At 46.6% G+C, this 26,154-nt stretch overlaps 1 protein-coding gene and 1 long non-coding RNA gene across 5 annotated transcripts; one reads left to right on the forward strand and one right to left on the reverse strand.

Annotated features, from left to right (window-relative positions):
- Positions 1–2,829: 2,829 nt before the first annotated feature.
- LOC149330836 (uncharacterized) lies at positions 2,830–26,132 on the reverse strand. Of its 3 annotated transcripts, none has more exons than XM_089561529.1 (4): positions 25,881–26,132; positions 8,061–8,139; positions 5,979–6,741; positions 2,830–3,537 (listed from the first exon to the last, which is right to left on the reverse strand). In XM_089561529.1, the coding sequence occupies exons 2-4, from the start codon at positions 8,062–8,064 to the stop codon at positions 3,081–3,083; spliced, it is 1,224 nt and encodes a 407-aa protein (XP_089417655.1). In that variant the 5' UTR covers positions 8,065–8,139; positions 25,881–26,132; the 3' UTR covers positions 2,830–3,080. The 3 variants fall into 3 exon arrangements, with proteins under 3 accessions (XP_089417655.1, XP_089417656.1, XP_089417654.1); XM_089561530.1 differs by lacking the exon at positions 25,881–26,132 and adding an exon at positions 8,355–8,421; XM_089561528.1 differs by lacking the exons at positions 8,061–8,139; positions 25,881–26,132 and adding an exon at positions 7,805–7,915.
- LOC149330837 (uncharacterized) lies at positions 9,880–17,784 on the forward strand. 2 transcript variants are annotated; one of them, XR_016285727.1, is made up of 4 exons: positions 9,880–10,000; positions 11,836–12,162; positions 14,379–17,668; positions 17,751–17,784. It is a non-coding gene; the product is annotated as an uncharacterized LOC149330837 (long non-coding RNA). The 2 variants fall into 2 exon arrangements; XR_016285726.1 differs by lacking the exon at positions 17,751–17,784 and having other exon boundaries at positions 14,379–17,689.
- Positions 26,133–26,154: the final 22 nt, after the last annotated feature.

Raw genomic sequence — 26,154 nt, forward strand, 5'->3', positions numbered from 1 at the left:
AGCTTGAGGCTAGCTTGCGACAGGGGTTCAGACCGTGATATATGCACTTTCAGTCGCATGCTTTAAGGCATGGTTGAGGAGTCTACCGAGATCTGAGAGAGACTGCGTGCTCTCCTTTCCTCAAAACACATGCTTTCGCACTCCTCCCCGTAAGCGGACTTAAGTGCCCTCAGAACTTGTTTTTGAGGCTTAAATAAAGAAAATTGCTGAGGCTTAACTTGGTTAACCCTGGTCAGATGCGAAGCATATTGATGGCTAGGCTTGGTAATACATGGCTTTCCTTGGTTGAATACTTGGTCATTTTAATGCAACCACTAGAAGCCTTCGTCGTGGGGGAAGACAACGGCATGGCTACAGCGGAACGCCGACTAACCCCGAGACGCGCGTTGGGTGGGCGCCTGGATTGCCACGGAAGCCGCGTCCGCCTGCCCGGTGGAGCGAGCGTTTCACCTACACCGAGTGTGAACGCGCGTTCGAAATGCACGGGAATGCCGCTCGAGGACATTCCGGTGTCTGTGCGATGGCATCGTTCTCCCTCTCCCAGCGCGTGACGGCGATCTGTCGTGGCGTCATGTGTCACGTGGTATGTCACGTGGTGTGACGTCACTGTACCACGTGATGTGCACGGCGCATAACCACGGCGAAGGGCTGTAGTGTACCTCCGTCTTCCTCTGTCGTGACGTCATGTGTCACGTGGCATGTCACGTGGTGTGACGTCACTGTACCACGTGGTGTGCACGGCGCGTAACCACGGCGAAGGGCTGTAGTGTACCTCTAGTAATATGCTTCGCATAAAAGCACACACAAACATTATTGAATCTAAGCTTACCGGCTTAGCGTATCAGTCAGCGAAATCTGATTTGCATTAGCGGCCGAGAGCTCTGGAGTGGCAGGCCCATTCTGACCTTTAACAGGTGACTGCCTGGTTGGGCGTATATCATGCCCCTTATGGCGTCAATACGCTCACATGCGCAACAATTCCGGACAACAGCACTTTTGAGCGGGAAACCATTTATGAACGCAATTTTTTCGCCTAATGCATGATTTCACAATAACAATCACTATACCCGCAGATCACTCGACGGCAGTCTAATTTTTTATTCTATTACCATTTGTGCTACCGTCACAAGCTTTCCCCGTTGGCTTTCTATGGCAGTCTTAACTATTCGATGCGATTGACGAAAACACTTAGAAATAGATTTTGCTGTATATCAGAAGAATGGGCCATTATCTTCAATATTTCCACAACAGTATTTTGCAATTCACCAATTTTCGTAATTTCTGTCCGAGAATGTTTGACATGTGCGTACTCGGTCATCATCCGCTTGCTGTCGTCGGTTCGATCTCGTACCCAGCGCACTTCACGGACTCCGCCTGAAACTGCGCGCGGAGGAGACGGACTGCGCGCGATGACGTTCCAAGTCCCGCTCCTACCAAGCAGTCTAATCCCCAGTGTACGCGTGCACACACAAAACGCATTTCGCCTCTATCAAAACACGATCGCCGAGTCCCAGTGTTCAGTAGCTTTAAGCGGTATCCATCGAGCCAACTCCATCCCAAGACACAAGAGTGGGACGCGCTGAAAAGCGTGGGCGAAGTACGGAGACGCGACAGTGCCGTACCGACCGCGGCCACTCAAGCCAACTCTCGCGAAACCACCTTCGTAATCGCTGAGTAATTCAACGCGACGCATTGACAGTTTCTCAGTAGAGAATTTTCTACGACAGCATCCCTTGCAACCACGTCTCGTACTCGTCTCTCAAATTGTCCTCGTAAACTGTTTCTCCAAAGCACACGTGCTCAACTGTTTCTTTCAACATTACATCTCATCACCATGAATGTAAGGACATAGCTCCCGCTGTAAATCACAGCACAAAATCTAGCGCGCCTATAGGGTGATAGACGCGTGCATGTCATCGACTCAGTGCCAGCGCACGGAGATATTTTACGCGCTTTACAAACGTTTGCAAACAAGAAAATGGCAACAGATCGACTCATTCTGCCCGAGAGTGTTCCTATCAACGGTTTGTTCGGTATTCGCCTGCCGCAAACAAGTCGATTTCAAAAACAAATAGGTTTCAAAGACAACTGGGTGTGCTTGTCGGGCCGCCTACTTGTCAAGGCGGGTATGGAAGTAGAACGACATCGTGCACACTTACCAATTGTTGGGAAGCCAGAAATGCGGGTAGTTCACAATACAAAGCAAATTCAAGCCGAAAGGCCGGTGCGACCAACAGCGGAGCGGAAGCTATACAACATGGAGCTACCGAAAGTGGGCTATTATTGGGCGCTCGCGAACAACCCTATACTCTTGATAGTCATGGTGATTTCGCCTACGTGGAATAGACGTCAGACATTTCTTCCCACTGCGCTGTGAGTAGCAGCAAGATAGACCAACAAAGAAAAAAATATCTGGACCAAGCAGCGTAACAAATTATCGCGTGCTGCAGAACTCCGCTATCAAGAGCTTCCTTCAGCAAGCAAGCCAGAAATCAGTCCTTGGGTCAGAACTAAACTGTATGAGAGCCCGCGTCACGCTATTTGTTACGGAGTTGATTTGCTGCACCATGCAGTAGCACCAGCTCTGTCGTTACCTAAAAAAAGTTCACAAAGAGCAAGCAGCGAAAACAGCTTATTAACGACCCGAAAGACGCGGGTTCGAACCCGGCCGCGGCGGTCGAATTTCGATTGAGGCAAAATTCTAGAGGCCCGCATACTGTGCGATGTCAGTGCACGTTTAAAGAACCCCAGGTGGTCAAAATTTCCGGAGCCCCTCATAGGTTGAGTCGCTTTGGGACGTTAAACCCCCCATCAACAACAACAACACGGTGCTTGAAGAACACCTGTTTATTTCCCAAATGGCAAGGAACGGCTGTCAGGCGGAAAACTGGTTGCATCCTCTTGGTGCGGCAGAGTTCCGGCTGGAACTGTAAACTCACTGCGGCCCAATGTCGGCCCAGCGTCGGCCCAACGATGGTCGGCCCATCAGCTGGTGCCATGACAAAACATGTCCCACTGCAAAAGAAGCAGCGGGGATGCCCGTAGAGGGCGCTTCTTTCTTCTCCTCTCGGCCATCCATCTTAACGTGCCGCCGGTGCTTTGTTCTTCTTGGTCCGCACGAAGCGTCTGAAGGCCCTGGCCCAGAGCAGAGACTGCTTGATGCGCGACTCGGAGACGTCCACGAACTCGGGCCTCTGCCAGAGCTTGTGGTTGCGGTCCGGCGCCAGCAGCGCAGTCAGCCTGACGGCGTAGTCCAAATGGTCGCGCAGGTCCAGCTCCAGGCCGAGGCTGTGGCTGGCCGCGAGACACCAGGGCCTCGTCTTCTGCATCGGCTCCTCCGCGCGCTCCAGGAAACCGGCGATGACCGAGCTGGACCCGGTCACCGAGTGCAAGGGGACGAGCTTCCGGACGAACCGGTTGAGGTTCTTGGCGGGCAGCCCGGTGTGCTGTTGCGCGGCGTGCAGGAGCTCGATGACTCCGAGGCGGACGTATTTGGCCTTGTTCAGAAACCCTTCTTCCAGGAACTTGATGTCAGCGCTGCAAAATGAAATTTCGCGAGTGCAGACGGTTCAGTTAGGTGGGAAGGGAAATAGGAGGAGGAAGAAGAGAAGTGGAAAGGGATGGAAAAACAGAAAGAAAAAAAATTGACGGGGGCTCAGCTTTGGTTAAGCCTGGATATACAAGCGAAAAGCTGCAGTTATGCTTTGTTTGACGTCATGGCTGTCGCAGTTCGCGCACAATGCACTGGGAGCACCACGATAACGGTAGAGGCAAGCGCGTTATATAGCCCTCCTTCCGCATGCGTAGCAACTGTGGTAAACACGCGGCTGCAAGAAGCGTCATACGAGGAAGCCGAGGGCGCGCCGATGCACACTCGCTAAATGCGCAGAGCGCGCGAACGATGGCGAAGGTCGACCGACGGAGCCGCGCTCCGCGGCGGCTCCGCCGATCACCTGCGCCTCTTCAGTGACGTCACGCGGCCAACTCGCGCTTGCGCAGCTGTGCCTAAAATTGATCCCGGCGCACGCCAGACCCGGTGTTGACTAGCCTAGTGAAGCTTTTCGCTTCAAAAAGGAATGCGAGCTGATACTTGAAATTCCGCTATGGTGTCTCAGTGGTTAAAGCGCTTGCCGACAGAGCCGGAGTACCCGGATTCGAACCCGACCGCGGCGGCCGCGTTTCGATGGAGGCGGAACGCAAGAGGTGCCCGTGAGCTGAGTGATGTCAGTGCACGTTAAAGATCCCCAGGTGGACGAAATTATTTCCGGAGACCTCCACTGCGTAACCTCTTTCTCTCTTCTTTCACTCCCACCTTCCTCCCTTCCCTTACGGCGCGGTTCAGGTGTCCACCAAGATATGCGAGAGAGATACTGCGCCATTTCCTTTCCTCAAAACAAATTTGCCATTTTACCAGAGTGAAAAAAAAAGTCGAGCAGTTAATCTTAATGAGACAGCATTCTTGGGGGGCCAAAATGTCTGCACGCTTAGAAAATTCACCCATTTTCTGGATGGAATACGTCACTAGACCGGATAATTTCCATTGGCTGGAAAAAACAATTGCGTCGCCTGAGTGGACAATTCACACTGGCTGGAGGGAAGGGACGTCATCAGACCGAAAAACTGAAGTCATTTCCGGGAATGGCATGAACAGCTTCTGTTGCTGTCTCAAGTAACGTGTCCTTGCGAAGTTTGTGCGTTTCAGCTCTAAAGCTGGTGGCCACGAAACCAAAACAAAAATAAAATAAGCGGGCAGCTGGCGCCACGACACTGAGGACGTCATATGACATGCCTAGCGAACTAAGAATATGAAAATGACAGCTTAATACGTCCGTCTTAAAGCCTAATATACTTTGCGAATCATGATACCAGAGTGAACTGAGTCTCCGCTCAAAAGAACATAGAAAATTAAGGCTTTGAAGCGGTCTTCCGGTTGAATGAAAGTTTCCATGCTAGTTCTCTACGCAACCCGAGCCCTTTCCTGATGGCTTCGCTTTAAGAGCACCACCGTTCGTCCTCCCTTTTGACTGCTGTATACCTTCATCACCATCAACCTGACTACGACCACTGCAGGACAAAGGCCTCTCCCATGTCTCTCCAATTAACCCTGTCCTGCGCCAGTTGCGGCCACCTAATGCCCGCAACCTTAATCTCATCCGCCCACCTAACTTTCTATCCCCCCTACTGCGTTTGCCTTCTCTTCGAATACAATCTATTGCCATTAACGACCATCGGTTACTTGACTTTGCATTGCATGCTCTTCCCAAGCCAATTATTCTTCTTGATTTCGAATAGGAGGTCACATTTACCGTGTTTGTTACCTGACCCACTCTGCCCTCTTTATGTCTCCTAACGTTACACCTCCGATTTTCCTTTCGATACAGCTCGCTGTGCTGTCCTTATTTATATGCTGAACCCTTTTCGTTAGCATTCACGGTTGTGCCCCTTAGGTGAGTACCGGTAAGACGCAGGTGTCAGCAGAGGCGCGTAAAAAAATAAATTCAGGGGGCACTTTGTGCTGCAAGGCGAAAGCGTTTTCTGGCGCACTGTTTGTTTTTATTTACTTTTTATTTTTCATATTTTGTTTTTTTTTTTACTTTTTATTTCTGCTCCTTTTCTTTTTCATTTTCATCTTATTTTTATTTTGTTTTTAATTTTGTTTATTATCTTTATTTTTTATTTTTTCCTTTTCTTGACTTTATTCCTGTTATTTTATTTATGAAACCCATGCATTCACTAGATGCGCCTTTATTCATGCTCGAACCTTGAGCCTTCGTGGCGGAGTGGTAGCGTCTCCGCTTCAAATGCCAAAGGCCCTGGTTCGCTTCCCAACCTCGGCGCAGTTTCTTTTTAAGCAGTGACGCCGAAAGGCGGACAAATCTGCCGACGCGTCTGTCGACACGGCTGCCGACGCGTCTGCTAACGGCAGTATGAGGCATTAAAGGTTTTCGCCTTAAAAAAGTGCTCTCAGGGTCTCCTACCTGGGGGCGGTCGCCGCGTTGAGGTGGTAGGCGTATTGGCCCAGGACCAGAAGCACGAAGAAAGGCTTGAGCACACCGGAGTGGGAGTAACTCTTGAGGGTCAGCTCGCACAGGAACCTTCCCCCGGGTACGAACATGTCCCCGTTGAACGACGTCGGCACCGCCGCAACCAGCACCCTCTTCAGACCGTGGCGAAAGTAGGCCCGCACGTCTAGGGGATTCTTGGGTGCGGCTACGGCGAGCGCCAGGCTCATGAAGCCGATGATCAGGCCAGCCTCGTCCAGTGCCGCTCGGCTGGAGTCGCCCTTCCGGATGAGGTCGGCCAGATAGTCGACGAAGCCGGCTGACGTAGGCAGGGGCTCTACCGGTTCCCGCTCGTGCTTAAACAGATCGGGCAGCTGGTCGAGGTTGAGCACGGGCGCCAGGATGTCCGGGATGGGTCCGTCAGCGGGGTGCCACACCGAGTACATGTTGGCGAACAGGGGCCGCTCCGGAGTCGCCGGTGACGGCGTGGCTGCCAGGCACTCGAGCATGAGTCCGTCGAAGGAGTCGTGCCACTCGTTGGAGGCGGGCGCTCGTAGCCAGGCGGCGTACAGCGAGCGTCGGGTTTCGTCGTCCGGGTACTTGAGGCCCATCAGCACTTCCCGGCCAGCCCGCATGGCGACGAGGTCGCTCCAGTCGTCGAGAGGGTGCATTCTGGGGTCGAAACGCGAATCCGTCATACGCGCCAGGCAGCGGAGGAAATCGGAGCGTCCCCCGTACGCTGCAAAGAAAGACGAACGGTCGCTGTCGTTTCAACCAAACGGAGGCAGTTCATCCGCCGGAACAAGGGTATATTTTCGGGTTCTGTTCCGGCTGTGGCGGTCGAATTTCGATGGAGGCGAAATTCTAGAGGCTCGTGTGCTGTACGATGCCAGTGCACGTTAATGAACCCCAGGTGGTCGACATTTCTGGAGCCCTCCACTACGGCATCCCTCATAGCCTGAGTGTCTTTGGGACGTTAAACCCCCATAAACCAAACATTTCCAGGTCAAATTGGCAGAAAAAAAAATTAAAAATGGTTTTTAAGGAAAGGAAACGACGCAGTAACTGTCTCACATATCTCGGTGGACATCCGAGCCGCGCCGTAAGTGAAGGAACAAACGGCGTAAAAAAAGAAAGGAAGAAAAATAGGGACCGCAGTAGAGGGCTCCGGAAAAATTTCGACCACGTGGAGATCTTTAACGTGCCCGTATACATCCCACGCAGTGCATGAAAGTTGGTTCTGCATAGAACGCCGACGCACTTTGATGTGTTGAACAGAACGCTGGTTGTGTTCGATGTAACGCACGGTCGCACACAGCCGAAGCTCCCGGCATGGTAATAAAACATTGAAACCAGCGTTGTGTCTTATATCGCAGGAGCTGTCGCCCGACATTCGGTTTAGTAGCGTTGAACCCCTGCAAGCTTTTGTCTTTAGATTATACTGACATTGCACAGCTCACGCGTGTTTTGTGTGTTATGCCTCCTGCATCCGAACGCTTTGAATACTGAGCGGCAAATTCCTCGTTGGCGTTGCTTAATTCTCCTCGCAGCTCCGGACCCCTCCTCTGACCTGGCAGTCGAAAAAACATTAGTATACACCCGTAGGAGGTCCGAGTGTGTCAGCATATGTTCAAGGATGCGCATACAGCCTACTCTACGGCCGCAGATGAGCGGCGAAACATGGCGGCTCCGATCACAGAAGGGGAGGCCGCCTCAGCGGCACTCGCGAGGCAGTCTGCCTGTGACTGCGGCTCCAGAGGCGCGGAGGCACCGACAAGCAGGCTACAGGCTTCGAACTTCACCACAAGATTCGACGGTAGCCGTTGTGATCATCCACGCGTCAAGCTTGACGCCAACCGTGCATTGTGCGAGAGCGTTTGCCGAGCCGGCAAATTCTACCTGCGGCCGCCGCTGCGGGTGCTGCGGGTCGCACCACGCAGCTAAGCTAGCCTTCGAACACCGCACCAACGCTGCACGCTACCGTGATGCCGCTTAGCTTCGCGTATAACGGTGTTCTAAACACAATGACCGGCCCGGGACACAAGCATTGAAACTTACCCATCGCAACGCTCCTGGAAGTCGGCTGAGAGGACTCGTCAGGGCAGCCTCCGTCACGAACATCCGCACGCGACAGAACCTGTGGAATAGAACTGCATTTTGTTGCTGCGAGCGCTCGCGCTCCGATGCTGGTCGGCGTTGTCGTTTCTGAGTATTTAGAATTTTTTTATTCATTAACTGACGGTGGTGTTACACTAATATATTGCCACAAAAGGGACTGGATTAGTTGGGGCTGGTAATGATATAATAATTTAATTATTGAATTTTTTGTCAATGACAAACCACATAACATACGTGTTGCAGCGCTGCCAGAAGTCCACGGAACGCTAGCGCCCGTTCGGCGGGACGCCTTGCCCGTTCTCTGAACGCATTTTTCTTTGTTATATATAATTGTTTTAATTAATTAACTGATCAATTGCGCACTCTAAATTTTCTTAATCACCATCATCAAGCATTGGTTCTTTTTTCATTCTGAGCATTCTGACACCTTAAACCCCCTTTTCCAGCTATTTCGTTTCTTTAATAATTCAGTTAATTGCAATGATTTCATTAACTCGTAATTGCCTATCACAAACCAAGCAGTCACCAGTCGCTGGAGTCACAAATTACCATGATAAGATTTTTTTTCTTTTTTTACGCAGCCCCCGATTATTTCCAACACGCGGTTCCGACTACGACGACGGCCTTTCGACCGAACGGCCTGTATGCGCTACCGCATGAAATTCTTCCTGCTCAGTAGACGTGAGTGGGACACCCACCAGTAACCGATGCCAGGCTTGCTAGGGTACTTTGCCGTGCATTGCCGTGCAACGGTACATTGCCGCCACGCGGTAGCAGTTACTGCGTTAACCGTACAGTTTAAACAATCATCGATAACAATGTTCAAGGGCATATCGCGCCCAGATGATGTCTTCTAACTAGGATGTTATTGTGCATGCCCTTTTTATTGTAGCGCTTCTCGGAATTCAGCTTAAATATTTGCGCAGTGCTTATGCGCCGAAACGCGCGGCCGAAACCACTTTTTCCAGCCCGCCACTTCAAGAACGAAACTGAAGCAGCGCCGCAGTTCTGGCTTCTGTTGGTTAGTAGTGGCTCGCAGTGACTAGCGGCGACTGACAGGCCAAGGCCGGCGCAGGAGTATCTCATAAAGAGCGAAAATGAACAAGGTATATAGCGCTGTGTTTTGGGCATGGAGGATTTTGAGGCTGCTGGAAAACAGTGCTCAGCCACGCTACGCAAAAAAAAACAGAAATGTTGGATTCTGTTGGCTGCATAGTGGCTCGTAGTGGCTAGTGGTGACTGACAGGCCAAGGCCGGCGCAGGCTCGCAGGAGTATCTCTATGGGCGGAGGGCGTATTCAGAGGAAGGTGATCCTCGTTGCGATTGGCCAACCGAGAACAGACGTCACTGCTCTACTCTACGTCACTCTGTGGGGACTTTTGGGGAACACTGCGCTTCAACCGACAGGGAAAATCTCAACTCTTCGTGAAAATCCTTGTTCACTATCCCGAGGTATCCCAAGGTGCATTTCTTGCTCGCTTGTTTATTTTTTTGCCTTGAGCATGGAGACGGACATGTGCGATGGCGTTGCTTCAGCGGTTTGCGACAAGGCGTTCTTCAATACTAGTAATTTAAAAACACCCATCAAGGATATTCATGGGGAAGGACGCAGTTGTTGCTGCGACGCGTCTTTTCTTTTTCTCTTTCCTCTGATCTCTCCTCTATCTGCACGCGGCAGCGGTGGTGGCTCGGCTCCAGCCAGTAGGCAGGCCCATGCAATTTCTTTTTCATCCTTCTCCCAGTCACAACAACATGTAGTAAGGCACGGCCGTTCTTATGCGACTTACGTCCGAAGCATTTTGTCGCCCTTCGTGACCTGCGACGGCACCACAACTTCGAGGAAGAGGTGGAGAATCTAGTCTTCGACTCTAATAATAAAGGTAAGAAACGAAGTCTATAACTGTTGCATGCACGCACGCAGTGATCAAAGCAATAAAGGGCCAAAGCGGGATGCAGTCGCGCGCTTAGATTACCGATTGAAAAGTTGCAGTTTATTGACTTTTCGAGTGCGCGCATTTTAAGTTTGTAAACACAAAGCGCGTTCTTTTTTTTTTATTTACGGGCTTACGCTCACCTGGGGAAACTTGCACGTGGTTTTGTGCACGAAAACTTAGCGATGACATGCACGTTTTTAAAGGAACCATGAAGATTTCAATGGGCTTAGTCTAGTGCGACAGATCTGCAGAGGTAGCCTTTGCGAGCATTCGAGTGAAATGTGCAACGTAAGGTACTATAACCTTTGAAAGCCATGACTTGTCATAGTCATTTTGCACTTATTTGTAATGTAAGGTATAGTTTGTACAAAGTTTAGGTAGTCATAGTTTTGACTCCTAGTAATTCTGAAGTGTAGCATGACTCAGCACTTTACTAGTAACATAAGGTGTGCAGAGTTTGTACAAAGTTGCGCAGTCATGCCTTGCACTCATGACTCATCATTCTGCAACATAGCATGACTGTGCACTTTAATGCTTTGGCATTCTCGCTGGTAAGCAGTCTTATGTGTGTCTGCAGAATTTTTTTTTGGTGTCCTAGCTCCTCCATAAGCAAAGTGACAAGCAGTGCACTCTCTTTCATATTTAAAGTGGAAAAAAACTGCAGGAAAAAAACTGGTCCTTGGAGCAGACTCGCTGCTACAGGCCTTGCTTATGCTTTGTTGCAGGCACCTGCAATGTCTCGACAGGACACACAACATTGTCGCGGCATGCACCAGCTTAGCAGCGCTGAAGCCATGGCAATCGCAACACGCAGAAGTGTGTAGGAAGAATGCCCAGCATTGTTCTGCCTTTAGAAGTCAACAGCGCTGACCTGAATTTGTGGTCAAAGGACAGGGCCATGTAAAAGGTTGCTGTGCAGGAATGAGTTTTTGCAGGATGTAGTAAAATTGAAATACTTCCATGTAACAGTCCGTGTAATAACTTAACCTGAACTTAATAATTTTCTCCAAAAATTGTTCCCCATGCGCTATAGCAGGAAAAAACAGTAAGCGAATGACTGATAAATTTTTAACAATAAAAAAGCTGGGAAATGCAGTTCTGCACTGCAGTTAAAAGGCTAAAAATGTGAAGCTAAATCTGTGATTGTCATGCGCACTTGGCAGAGGCAGAGCGCCAGTAGTAGTGCGAGAGTACTGCATATGTGCCCACTCCATAGCACATGCATTTTTCATTAGTGTATGTAAAAAGTACAAACTTTAATTTGGCCTTGCTTTTCAAAAAATGAAAGTAGTGTGATACACAAAAAATTGACAGAGAAGTTTTGCCGAAATTTTATAAACGTGCAAAAGCAGAATTTCATGAACGTTGCCTTGTCTTGTTACTTTACTGTTGGCTTTCTAAGGATGCCTTATGCCGTTATTCATCTGCTATCATTGTGTACACGTTTTTATCAAAATGGAGCCCACCTTTGTTCACGCCTCAATTTTTAAAAATTTCATATTAGTCATGAGTTGTTGTTGTTGTGTTGGATTTATTGGCGCATAAGCTTTAGTCAGAGTGGTCATGGACTTAACATCATATGTTGGCATCGTGTTGTAACTATGTTACAATTCTGCTATGAGGCTGTGGTTGCTATGTCGCCGTTGCTATGCTCTTGGCACAAACCCACATACATCGCAAGATCTTGCTCGGGGTTTACCGTTCGGAATTGTGCTTTCACACTAATAATTAACTAAGACTATGTGGAGTGCTTAGTTATGTTTACAATCTTTCCATTTCAGGATTTTGCGCCTGGAAAGACAGAGAAGAAAGCAAAACTTGCTGCCATTTTACAGCTTCTACAGGAAAGAAGGAATGTGCACCAAGGGTTTTTAAACGCTACCTGCACTGCCACCGTTCCGGCTCGTACGAAGAGCTTCCTATAGAACAGCGCCAAAGGCAGGAAAAGGGGCAAGGAAGCTGCAAAATCGGCAAACACTGCTTTGCTACTCTAGAGGTCATGGAGAAAGAGGGCAAGGTATATGTAGTGTTTCAAAAGAAACACTACGGACACTTCAATGAGGCCTGCCACCAAAGGCTGTCCCAGGATGATGCCAGAGTGCTTGCAGGTTAGCCACTCCTCTTGTACAAAGCATTTGTGCATGCTGTGTTGACTGTACCGGAATGTGAAAACGTTTAGAAGCTACACTCCACCAACCTTTCATAAATGGGAGACGAAAGTGCAATAGAAATGTATTTTAGGGGGAAGATATTGCTCATTAACTCGAGTGATCATTTCAATGATTTGTATTATTCTGCGATGCATCTATGGTACAAAAGAGGTGGGACAACACGAAAATGCCTATTGTAAAGTGGGAGAAGGCATGTCCCACAAAACGAGGGGGCGGAAGAAGTTATAGTAAGGCACAGCTTAAGAACCCAGCAGCCAATGCCCCTCAAAGGAAGCCTGCCATCCAATGGCGTCGACCGATTCTCATGATGTCATGGTTAATCCTAGGGGGTAGCATTGCAGGAGGGTGGCAGGTGAAAGGGGATTAGTTATGGCTTTAACTGGATTAACTGATGAAAATCAGCTGACGCCATTGACTGGGGGGTCTTCTTTAAGGGCCATCTGCCACTTCGTTCTCGAGTTGTATCTGACTGTAGTGCAATTCACTTGAGCCTACTTGTTCGCATCAAAGGGTGAAAAACAATTGATCCACGGCACATCGCATGCACAGCACAGTCTGTACGAACTTCATGCCGTTTAGTTTAGAAATGCTTTGTGGAAGGGGTCCAGTCTTTCGAACTGAACATAATTAGGAATGTCATCTAGCACTGAACTACTCCAATGTCTGTTCTTTTGTTTTTCTGCTGGTTTCATTGACTATCCTAGGTCTGTCGCTCAATTGGCTGACGTTGAAACTTCATCCGTAAGAAGTCGGCTTGAGCTCCATGAAACGTGTCTTGAATGACTGACAGTTGCACTTGATGCTAGCCTCTTTTTTTTGGCTGCCTGTCAAAAGCGTAGGCATTTTGTTGCTGATCAATGCAACGCCACCAGTCTAATGGTTGTATAAGGGCCATGTTTTTTCTCATAAGATAGATCGTCTGCAGTGAACTTTCATTAATTAGAATTATTTGGCTGTTTTGGCACTTCATCAGTAATGCTCACAGGAACGGCTGTGGTTTGAGTGTTCAGCTACTAAGCTGGAGTACCCGGGTTAGAACCCGGCTGCGGCAGCTGAGTTTCGATGGAGGCAAGAGGTGCCCACGTGCTGCGCAGTGTCAGTGCCCAAAGATCCCCAGGTGGTCGAAATTATTACGGAGCCCTCCACTACAGCACCTCTTTCTCTCTTGCTTCTTTCACTCCTTCTTTCCTTCATGGCATGGTTGAGGCAGTTACTGCACCATTTCCTTTCCTGAAAAACCACTAATATAAAACACAAGCCTGCACAAGAGTTGAAATCGCAAAAAAAAAAAACGAACAAGCAGCATTTATATTTCAGTTTATGTATGACTGGCATGCCCTCCAATTGTCTCTGACTTAGCAGCAGTCATTTAGGTGTTGAGCCGCCGCGGTGGCTCAGCGGTTATGGTGCTCGGCTGCTGACCCGAAAGACGCGGGTTCGATCCCGGCCGCGGTGGCTAGAATTTCTTTGGAGGAGAAATTCTAGAGGCCCGTGTACTGTGCGATGTCAGTGCACGTTAAAGAACCCCAGGTGGTCTAAATTTCCGGAGCCCTCCACTACGGCGTCTCTCATAGCCTTAGTCGCTTTGGGACGTTAAACCCCATAAACCAAACCATTTAGGTGTTGAAACTGAAACAGCATGAGAAAAATATTCACTTAGAAATTACTCACCTGGCGTAAGTGAATTCTACATTGTGACTCGTGTACAAAGATCGCGTTCAAAAATTTGGTGTCCCTACTCCTTTAACGGTTGCTGTCAGGCGAATTGGTGCATTTTTTGAATATGCAGAATGAAATGGGATAGGATGAGAAGCACACGTCCTTATTCTTTTCTTGTCCACATTTTCAGTGCTGTTATATTCTGCATTTATAACACGCTGTATATAACTTCCCTGTTTTGCATTGCAGTATGCAAGTTTAAACACTCAAGCTCATAAAAATAAAGTCCATCTGCCTTTGAAACAACCATTTTGTCGTGTGCTTTGCAGTGCCACAAAAGTGAAATGAAAGTAAGATGAACTGTGTGTCACCTGTGAAAAGGAACAAAGTGCAAGACGAAGGAATCCGACCAGAAGTATTTGTCACTTTATTACATGGCTGTAGGCAGATGAACCACCAGAGATGTTAACAGTTTTTTTCTGTACCATTTTCAGGCCGGTTAGCAGAAGGAGTGCCAGAAAAAACCATTGTGCACAACATCCGAGCAGGTACAAGTGGATCAAGCCCACGGATGCAACTTGTGACCACTAAGGACCTCCGTAACATTGCAGATAAGTTTAGGATTGGCAAAACAGAGCAGAGAGATGCAGACAATTTTAAGAGTGTTGAATTATGGGTCGAAGAAAGGAGGGAAGAAAATGAGTCGCCACTGTTGTATTACAGGAAGAAGGGTGACCCCAACAGTCATGATGGTGACTTTGAGCGAGCATTAATGACGTTCCCACAACGAGAGCTCCTTTATGAATTGGGGGCAGCGAAACTGTGCATTGACTCCACCCATGGCATAAATAAGTACTAATTCCAACTGACAACCCTGCTTACAATTTCTCAAGATGCCTTTGGTATCCCGTGTGCCTACTTGATTTCAAAAATGGTGAACACGGGCACTGTGGTGAGGTTTTTCGAGGCCATCAAAGAAAAAACACAATACCATGTCAGGCATTTATGTCTGATGATGCCCCTGTTTATGGCAGTGCATGGGAGCAGGTGATGGGTCCCTTGAGGAGTCGACTGCTTTGCAGCTGGCAGGTGCTACACAACTGGAGCACGCACCTGAATACAGTCACAAACAAGGACTGCAGGAGTACAACAAGGGACATGCTGCACACTCTGATGAAGTGGACAGATGAGACTGACTCTCAACAGTTGCTCCCTGCACTTCTTGGTATCCACTCCAAAGAGCATCAGCTTAATTGCCTTTGGCTTCGTCAGAAATTTTGAGAAAACATACGCAATGAGGGCATGTCAGTGGGCTTACTGCTATAGGCAGTACATTGGATTAACAAAAAATAATCACTTGGAGTCAATGCACAAGGCACTGAAGTACTCTCACTTTGGTGGCTAGGTAAATGGGTGATTGAATACATTAATCAAAGTACTCTTCAATTTCACATCCGAAAAACTTTACAACAGGTGTCAAAGGAGGAGCAGACCACCGCAAATCTGCCCTATTTAGGAAGCGTAAAGTGGGGATTGAGCTTTCTAAGTCCAGTACTGAGAGAGTGGGAGATGGCCAGTGGCATGTAAAGTCACAAAGTTTGGTGAACTTCAAGCACACAGTGGAAAGAACTAGCAAATCGTGCAGTGGCTGCGAGCTTCATAGTGAGCAGTGCGAGGCTTGCCACAACATGTACACATGTACGTGTTGACCATGCAACGCATGTGCACATGTGCAAGCACATGCATGCTGTTGCTATAATGGAGTTACACTCGTGCCAGATGCACAGCAGCCAGAAAGTAGCATCTGACTGTGCTGGCGTTTGTAGGCCCTGCCAGCTGAAGATGGCAGATTTCAGGTGAGGGATTAGGATTATGTTATGAGCTAGTTGGCAGGCTATTCTGACAAAGTGCTTTAGCATAGCAAGCTCAAGACACAGCAGGGAAGAGGAGTGCCATTTGCTAATTTTCTTGAAGCCCACATGGTCATGAGAAAGGTGCGCCATCATATCCCATATCAAGCAGCACCATTGAGGGTGCACTACAGGCCTCTGGTATTTCTTTTCTAGTCATTCCTTTTTCCCGAAACTTTCCTCCTAGGAATGGAGAACTCATCCCGCCACGGCGCCTCAGTGGCTCTGGCATTCCTAGACTGCTTACCCGAAGGCTGTGGGTTTGATCCGGCCATGGCGGCCACATTTCAGTGGAGGCAAAATACAAAGATGGCCATGTGCTGTGCAAAGTCAGCGTGCATTAAAGGGCCCCAGGTGGTGTAAATTAATCCAGAGACCTCCATTATGGTGTCCCTCATAGCCCATGTGTCGCTCCCGAATGTTAAACCCGACAATTAAGAAATTGAGATATTTCAGGCCCCTCATTCCCTACTCAGAATCTGCTTGTGTGAGTACGCCCTCTCTGGCACTGCTCAACAGAGAACTTCTGACAATTGGCAAACATTTTTCATCTTTGGGAAATTAGTGCACTCATTTTCTTGTTCATACCTGCCTTGCATTCACTATAATTTTATTTCTTCGTCATCCCTGCTTGATTTCATTTTGCCTGCATGTGATGCACTCAGAGAGGCATGCGCTCTTCAATAAAATTAGTATGAAGTGTCGCTCCATGCTGCATTCCTCTTTGTTGCGTCGTGCTGTCACAGTGCACCGCCCTTTTAGGACATCTTGAGAAAAACAGCGCTTGCAGACAAAGGACCAGAACAAGAAGGACACACACAAAAAAAAACAGCGCAGTTGTGTGTCCTTCTTGTTTCCTTTGTCTGCAAGCGCTGTTTTTCTCAAGATGTACCCCAACCAACTCGCCCAGCAACACACCTTGCCTTTTAGGACAGTTGACAATATGTGGTTCTACAGTTCTGCAATGCATATGAGAAAAAGTATTCTTGACAAAAGGCTAAGCCGTAGCTGTCATCTTGCACACTGAAAGCTGCAGCGCAAACTACTATTCATCTTATTTTGCAAAGAGAATACTGCTGCAACAGAAAAACAGTATTACTCATTTTTCAGAGCATTGCTGGTGCAATTTGTGACACGAACTTATATTGCCATGGTAGAAACAGCCGTGAATAGCCTTCCCTCACATGATAAAGCACTTCATAAATGAACTTGCTTGGCTCTTACACAGTGTCTCTCCACCAGCCTTCCAAGCAATGAGCCTTCTGTTGTGTGATAGGAACACTGTGCCAATTTTGTTGCCTAGAAATTCTAAAATGCCCCTATTTGTCGAGAAGGCAGCTTAGATGAAACATATAGTGCCCAGTTAATGTCATTTCCTTTTTACTCATTAATGAAAAATGCTTCAAAACCCAACTGCAATGAAATTATAATTTGGCTAGAATGCCTGTTAATGTGCTGGGTGTGTCATAAAACTAATTGCAACAAAGTTTCATACTTCTCAGAAAACTGACTCTGTTGCTACAAGTGTTTAAAAAGCTGTGTAGTAGACAACGTGGCATGTCCATATAGGCAGATACGGATACCCGAGTGCCATACGGCCTCATGTCTGGCCCATTGGGAATGAACAGATTAAGGACAGTGTAGAGTGAAAGGCTAGGGGCTAAAATGTGGCTTGGCAGTCATGGGTATGGTGCTGTGGCAAAGTTCTTAGGAATTTGTTTCAATCCTGCAGATGCTGATTTCTGTTTCCATTCCAGGTTTCTGTACACCATATTTACTTAAATAATGGATGCATTTGCATAATAAATGCTTTCCCTACATCAATCATCAAAATCTGGGGAAAGTTCAACTGACCACACCATGGTTTACACCATGTAATAAATGCACCAAACTTACCATTCAAATTTTTTCCCACAAGAAACTGCATCCATGATGCAAGTAACTGCGGTATTACAGGTTACAGAATGAAGCACTGTCAGCCGTATTGTGTGGCCGCAAGACTGCCTGGCGCCATGTGAAGAGGAATGCTCCCAAGGCTCATCACATCACATTTACTCCAGTATCCAGATATGGCACCCATTTCATCCTGCACGTCACATTCACCTCGGGCTGGTGATAGCCTGCCAGCCAGATTAAGAATGTCGCAAATAAAATGTCTACCTAACTGAAAACTGCGGTTGTATATATCGGAGATTTCTGACTTGTGGCAGTCTACCTGGACAGGTTATGGTAATGCAAGGCAGCCCATTATGCACAGCATATGAGTGCATAGGCGCCACAACTTCGCATCTTTTCTAAGGGTTCATGTTTTGCACTATTGGGTGTGACCCGACCCATCTCTCCACAATCCTCGCGTAATTAATAATAAAGTGCTCCTAATCCTTTTTTGACAGCCAAAATGTATTTTCCTAGGCATATTGGCAATCTGCAATTTGTATTTCTCCACAGATTTGGTACTTCTGAGAAGTTGGACGGTCATTTTTATAAATGATATATTTTTAATAAGCTAGCAGATACTATTCTTGATTTAAACATTTGCAGGCATATATACGCTGCCATTGTTTGCCTTGATAAATACCGTGTCCATTGTGTAATCATAGTACAAACACGTTAATTGATTCTAAAGGATGTTAATGCTGCTTAATTACGCCGTACAAGCCCAGCTGTGGCTTTGGAAAGCTGCCCTTCCTTGGACTCTAACATTAAATACAACTTGTACGTGGGAAAGACTAATCTTACTGTGAGTGTAACGACAAAATTAAACAAATTCCATTAGACGCTGGTATGATCCCGGCTGCGGCAGTTGTATTCCGATGGTGACACACTACAGGCCCAGATGCTGTGCGATGTCGGAGCACGTTAAGGGCCACTGTTGGTCGAAATTACTGGATCCTTCCACTGTGGCGCCCCTCATAGCCTGAGTCGCTTTGGGACGTTAAACCCCATAAGCCAAAGTTAGCATTATGTTCCTGCCGGACCGAGCAGCCACTGACAGGGTAAGACTGTACGAATGGGTACCATCAATCACTACGTGACACCTCCACTCCACTCACCCGATGAAATCCCATCCATCAGTGACACATCCACTCTCTCCACCCTTCGACTCAGATTTTCAACCGCTTGCCAACCGCCTCCTCCCGCCCTCTCTTCTTCCCTCTTCCCTGCAATTTCGTGAAGGTGGATTTCACTCCCTCCACTCTGTCACCTGAGGCTTCAGACCGACGGATTATTCCAACATAGGGGGTTCTGATGCTGATGCACTAAAATGATATTTTTGAAAGGAAGCTACAGTTTGTTACATGTTAAGGAGAAGGGTACTCGCTGCACCATGCAAAATGCGAGATCATTCCCTGGTGTGCACACACTGCATCACAAGGAAGTACATTTTGCACCTAAATTTAAATGTGCAGTATAGCGAGCAGTTAGCACCAGGTGCTGTACACAGACACGAGCACAAAATGAACACGCTTATTACCAGGCCCTCTCTGTGCACTCTCCCTATACATAGTGCGAAGACTGCTTTTGAAGCTAAGGTTGGCCACATTACAAAGAAATAAAGACAGCATGAACATGAGAACCGGACACGCAGCACTGACAGAAATCTCGATAGTCGGTGCTGTGTGTCTGGTTCCCGTGTCGTCCCTTTCTGTTCGGCGACCAACCTTAACTAGAACAAACAACTTGCCCGAACCCTTGCTTTTGAAGCATTGCACATTGCATGCAGTAAGTAGCACACAGTACAATGCACAGACTGAGCCATGTGTGTTATTGTATCAGCAGTAAACCACGTGCAAAAAAAAAAGAAAAGACAGCCAATAACTACAGTCGGTAAAGCGAAATTTGAGCGCAGCTCTTCACATGTTTTAGTTTTGCAGTATGCTGAAGTAAAGAATTCCAGAGAGCCACCTGCCCCGGCGAGAGGCAGTGGTAGGTGACATTTCGCCCTGAGCACTTGGCTATCACATACTTTGTACACAAGTTCTGTCCCACCTCATACGAACACCAAAACACTTTCTTGAATATCTTTTTCAATGAAGGCAAATACACTGGCTTACACAAACATCGAAATTACTTGCTATTACATCTTAATAAAGTGTTCAGTGTCACACTATTACGATGCTATATATCAATTTATGCATGCCAGCACATCATCTCTGGCTGACAAAGATCTGACAAATCTTGCTTTTTGACAGTATGTGGGCACAGAGTCATTGATTGCACAGACCAAATATGACTATACCAGCAGAACGAGAACTCGGAGGATTACCTTAGAACTCATGTGCCTTTGAAAACATGCAGTGAACATGGAAACAATTTTATTTTTAAGGTGCGCCGCCCAGCGTATGCACATGCGTTCAGTGCACTCTCTGCGCCATGAAGGACGACTCGGTCCCAAGAGCAGAAGTACACACTGCCAGTGCATTCCAGAACACTCAATTCAGATAGGTACAACATGAGACGTAAGCAACGTATCTAGCGTTCGCACCGTGCAGCTTTATTGCAGCTTTATTGCTTCGCTCTGTCCCGAGCATTTTTCAGTCCACTGAGGTGGTTGCGAGCCACAGGTGGGTTAGTCTTGCGATTATTCTGCCGGCAATTGATTCTCTCTGTGATCTAGCAGATCTACGCCACCTCGCACCCACAACAGTCGTCAACTGGTACTGTCGCCATTTGGTGTCCAGATCAGTGTCTTGAAGGATCGAAGGCGGGCTGGAAACGACATGCTGCAATGTTCTCCAACCCTTGCATCATGAGAAAGTCAATGCGACGACATATCACAGCCCACGCACTGCATCGTGATGATTATAACAAGAGTTATATGCACAGATATTTTCCAGAATGAGCTGGAAACACCCAGATCAGGGACGCCAGTACTGGACGGCGCGGGCTTGCGTCCTGCTCACTCACCTTTAGAGACGCATGGGCGGTAAACACGCATTCCATAGGCGGTCTACTGGTCACAAACAAAAAAGGGGCAAATTTAAAGAACTACACACGCCACAAAGACGAGACACCGACGAATACTTCACTCGCAACAGCCGCCGACCGCGATTCAAACGTACGTAAACAACCGCCATGTTGTTTTTTTTCTTCTTTGCTAACTGACTGTAGGGGGCGCTGTAAGAGCGCTAGCATCATCATCATCGCGCGCTCCCTCAAAGAAAATTAAATACAAATAGCCGACACCAGCAATAAACTAGAAAAAAAAAGCACTAAACGTTAAAAATTGCAACATAAATAAGAAAGTCATTTATGCAGTTGACGAAAATCAACACACTCATTCAAAGGAAACGCCAATAAAATTGATTCATACAAATAAAACAAAAATATAAATATGCATGTTTTCTTTTCCTTGGTTTTGACTAAAGCTAGGACGTGCGACTATTTTTTGGCAGTTTTCTAAATCGGGTCGCCCAGTGCGACCATAAGAAAATTAAGGCAAGAAAACTGAAAACGTAACAGGGGCACTTAAGGGTCAACATTGCATCGTCAACAATATGCACGCTTTCTCTCTTGCTGCTCATCCCAAGCTTGAATGCATGTCAATTTGCTGTTTCAAAGCAGAACGGACTTCTATCATTGTAGCGGATTGAACCGAACCAAATGTACTGTCATGAACAAAGCGGTCACATAACTTTCACTTATGCAGCTCAAACTCACATTATTTATTATTTGAGTTTAGTTTTAATGACATGAAAGAACCACAAGTACCATTATAAATGGTATTTTTCATCAGAGCACTTCGGATGGACTAGAAGCCTTACTCCCAACAGTGTACAATAAAGCCATTCACACAAATCATGTTGGCAGCAATGTTGAAACTGTGTGCGTCCACCTTACTTGAAACTGCAACGGATGCAAGACAGACAAAATTTTACCATTCAAAATCAATGTGCCGAGATATTGCTGCAATCTTGAACGTAACCACGCTTGCCATTACAATCAAAATGACTCAACAGCACATGCAAACATGACAATCTTTTTTTCACAGACATTTTGACACTACATTTAGTTCACTATTTATGCAACTTCCGTTTATTTGCACGATGGACACGAATATTCACATGCACGCCAGTCTTAGCATGAGTGCCATGCATACGTAATTGTCGATATGCACCCCGTCACACATTGTGCATTTACACATAAAAATACTCATGAAAACTCAACAAGTGCTCAGCAATTACTGCAGCTTAAATGGTCAAGCACACAGAACACGTCAAAGTTATGGTATGGTATAGAATATGGGGTTTAACGTCCGAAGGCAACATGGGTTATGAGGAACGCCATAGTGCAGCGCTACGGATTAATTTTGACCACATGGGGCTCTTTATAGAGCACTGATGTCACTCAGTACACAGGCGCCTAGCATTTCGCCTCCACTGATAGGCAGCTGGCGCAACTGGGATCGAACCCGTCCTTGGGAACAGCAGCGGGCACCCTAACCACTCAGCCATTGCAGAGGGGCAACGGCTGACCACATTATAAGCAACCAAAAGTCCAGGTCTCTGCTTTATGTCTTACATGTTGCCTAGGTATCGTCTACTTTTACTAAATCTGCAATCTAAAAATTAACAATAGACAACTTCCCCACTCCATCTAAATTACTATAATTGTCCCATGCCCTTCTTGGTTTGCTACACACTTAAGCTTATAATTTTCGGCTAGTTTTATCAAGGTGTCATACAAGTGTAACAGCTGCCACAGTATGAATTGTGGATTCTAAGAGAAAAAAGAACTCACAAATTTTGCACTACTTTGAACAAAAATATTCAGCCAATATATGCACAACAGGCATACACCAATAACATTTCTACCGCAAAACCGTGAACCCACCGTACTGAGGGCCAGTAATAGAAAATCACTAGCCGCCGCGGTGCCTCAGAGGTTATGGTGCTTGGCTGTTGACCCGAAAGACCTGGGTTCGATCCAGGCTGTGGCAGTCGCATTTCGATGGAGGCAAAATTCTATAGACCCCTACAAAAATTTTATTAGTCACCCCTTGTCATGCTAATATGCAGGTACCAATTATTTCTGTAACATACCTCTTATCATTTCTGTAATACCCGTTACTAGGTCTTCAAGAAAATAATAAACTGAAATGTAGCAAAGAGCTGATGGTTGTCTTTTCATAGAACATTCTTCACAGCAGCTCTGCTTCTGAAAGGAGCACCTCATTCTTTGTGGACTCAACTAGTTTTCTTCTATTTTAATCACCATGAGGTCAGTTACTCCAGTAACACTCTGACTCCTGATATGCTACACTCTAGTGAGCCAGTTTCACAACTCTCATAAAAGAATGATGAACTCAAAGGTCTGCCACAAGCATGTCATGGGCTACATCTTTAATGGAGTACAGAAACCAAATTTTTGGATGCGCATTTCTCTTTACACTGATGCACTAGGCAATGGTGTACACAAGCCACCATGTGGATTTTAACTTTGTCAGCTAAATAATTTACAATTGAATTTTTTTTCTCGTGTCATCTGGTTTCGGTTTTTAACAGCCGAATGACTGCTCTGAAGTCAGATACATGTTCAGGTCACATGAGGCATGCAAAAAGAGATATAATCGCTGCCTGTTCACTTTATGTGACTCCAACTCTTAGACAGGTTTGTGTACGAGTTGATGCAAATAACAATGAACAAAGCTGCAACAATACTGCTGTCTTTGTATGCCTCACATGACCTGAACACATCCCTGACATCACAGTCGTCGTTCGGTTGTTTAAGCTAAAGCAGTGCGAGAGAAAAAATGCAATTATAAATATATTGCCTCTTGTCGCAATCCATGCAGCTGTCTAGTCTTTCTAAAGTACTGCGCATCATTCTAACCGAAAGAAACAACTAAAATTTTGTTGTCTCTACTCCTTTAATACCTACTGGGCCTTGACAATATAAAAAGCACCTAAACATATCAGCGAACTGAGCTGCCAACCTTCAAAAATGTATCCACAAGCTCTTTTCACATTGTGCTTTTAAATATGTTGCCTCATACTCGTGATATACATATGTTCTGACTGTGCACATTACAAAAACAGTAATTCAGGAACCAGCAGACCCACCCATTCAGCAGCATGGCAAGCGAAGAATGAAAATTAGAATGCAGCTAGAAAGAAAAGGCACACAGCTTTTTCAGACCTTCTAATTTGAATACCTCAAACTTATGTGGCCAACTGTAAATGTTTCCTTACTGAAATCTCACACTCCTTTAGACGTTTGCCATAAAGCAGAGAAAAATTTGTCAACATGCTTCCCTCTAAAAGGAACAACCAAATATAAGTAGACAAGCCATGTTTACATTTCATGCATTTTTAAGCTCTTCACTGTATGCAGAGAAGCATGTCACATGCATGGCGTGTTGATGTTTGGTTTATGCTGCTTCTTCACTTTATATTGAAAGGTCATGGCTACTCTTTTTTTTTTGTGTGTGTCCATTGCCCCACAGAGCTACCATCTATGGAGCAAGCTTATTTGCATTTAAAGGTCGCTTGCCTAGTCACTGCTGACTCCACACAAAACAGATTTTCCCCTCAAAACTGGCAACGTGCAGTAAAAGCAGGCGTGCAATTAATGTGACACCTCATACACTTCATAATGATGCAGTCGCCTACAAGGCCAAGCCAGCATGCTATTCATGTATGCGCACAAATTATATTCACTTATACAATGCTAATGTCAAAAAGAAACCCTTCTAGCTACAAATGCTAGCACAAAGTTAACGCAGCGCATTACGGCATGCATGGCATCCAACGTCCCTGTACAACATACTTTTACTAATAAGGCTAAAACAGTGCACCTGCACAAGGATGAAGGAAGATGAGACAAAACGCAGCATCTTCCTTATGCAGGTGTGCTGTTTTTGCCTTATTATGTCATACCAACTTGCCCATCAGTCTGTGTTTTCACTAACTGGTGCAGCAGAAAAAACAGCTAGCTGTGAAATTTGGAATGCATTCATGGCGTCTAGAAATTGAAGCTCAGAAAATGTAACACACAGAAAGTGCAAGAAACTGATCATCCCGAGTGTTTACGTTTCTCTCTGTGTTGTGTTTTACTTACCCCGCAATAACCCAACATCGTTCCCAAACAAACCCAAGGGCCACACTGGCTACGCGGATGCTGAAAGCCTAAGTCAAGCCTCCCACTTCATCACAAACCATTACAGAAATGACAGAGCAAGCAAAACAAGCTTCGGCCTTGTCTGGCTTTATTCCAATGCTGAACGTTACAAGAAATACACCAAGAACCACACGTTCTACTTAATGAGTATAAAAACACTTCACCAAATAGATAAAAGAAAAGCAGCTTTCTACATATTCAAAGGTTCGGTGGTGTGACCATACTACGACATTCGCTAAACGCCTATCAGCGAAGAAAGAGGCGTACGGATCATAGTTCATGTGGCACGATGCGTCGCGTTAAGTCTCTCCGTGGGCAACGTTACGGCGTCGTACAAAGCAGCTGTGGCCTACCGTGTGCTTTGCGCAACATGGGTGTCAACGCGAAGTAATCCATTACAGCTTGGCTAGTTGGTGGGTAGACACTGCAGGCATATTAAACATTAAGACGGAAGATGTGTTGTCCTTTTAAAGGCTAGCGTGTAGTACGTCCAGTCCGCCTTCCTTCCGCATTTTAATTTTTTTTTTAGCATAGCTTGTCGCCGGTGGGCATACATGCAGGACTCCAGGAACATAGTTTATATGTACCGCAACTGCCAAATGGCTCGCAGTATCCACCATTTTTATGCATACGAGCTCATCCTATCAGTACGTACAGGTCAGAATCAGTTACGCGCAACACAAGGAAACATAATTTTCGACACTCATCCAATGCTTCAAACCATTGCCTCCTTCTAGAGGAGGCAATGTTCAAACACGAGATACAATACCGAAAGGTGCCGAAGAGAACTGAAGTGACCTCAAATTCAGTCAAGAACCGCCTTGCAAAACGTCTCTAGGGGCTTCCGATATCATACCACGGCTGGAACAGGTCGCACTGCAAACTTGCATAATAAAGACAACACTAGGGCACTGGGGTACAAGTCCGGACGTTAGCGCGGTCAATATTACTCGCCATTGCACCAACCTTTGATGACTTTCACGGCAGCACTTACTCCACGCGTCAATGCACCGCGCGGTGAACAGCCATCGCAGCCATGTCAACAAACCACCGTGGCGTTGGCGATGACAGCGATGGTCACCGTGGCAACCGTGGAGACGCCAGCGACCTAGAAACTATGGCTAGGGACGTTTCAAAATTTTGCGACGCCATTTTTACCTAATTTTGCAACAAAAAGTACCCAGAAATGTACCTAAACAAACGCCATTTTGTTATGACGTAATTAAAAGTCACGTGACAT

The sequence above is a fragment of the Amblyomma mixtum genome, chromosome 9 (genome assembly GCF_055824585.1).
Source record: "Amblyomma mixtum isolate Tamu chromosome 9, ASM5582458v1, whole genome shotgun sequence".
Taxonomy (NCBI): Eukaryota; Metazoa; Arthropoda; class Arachnida; order Ixodida; family Ixodidae; genus Amblyomma; species Amblyomma mixtum.

Bases quoted from the DNA above. Each gene is read 5' to 3' on its own strand.
- LOC149330836 (XM_089561528.1), bottom strand. From the start codon at position 7,835: ATGATCACAACGGCTACCGTCGAATCTTGTG. The intron at 6,742-7,804 runs GTGAAGTTCGAA...CTTTCTTTGCAG, and splicing joins GGCTACCGTCGAATCTTGTG to CGTACGGGGGACGCTCCGAT. The intron at 3,538-5,978 runs GTAGGAGACCCT...TTCATTTTGCAG, and splicing joins AACGCGGCGACCGCCCCCAG to CGCTGACATCAAGTTCCTGG.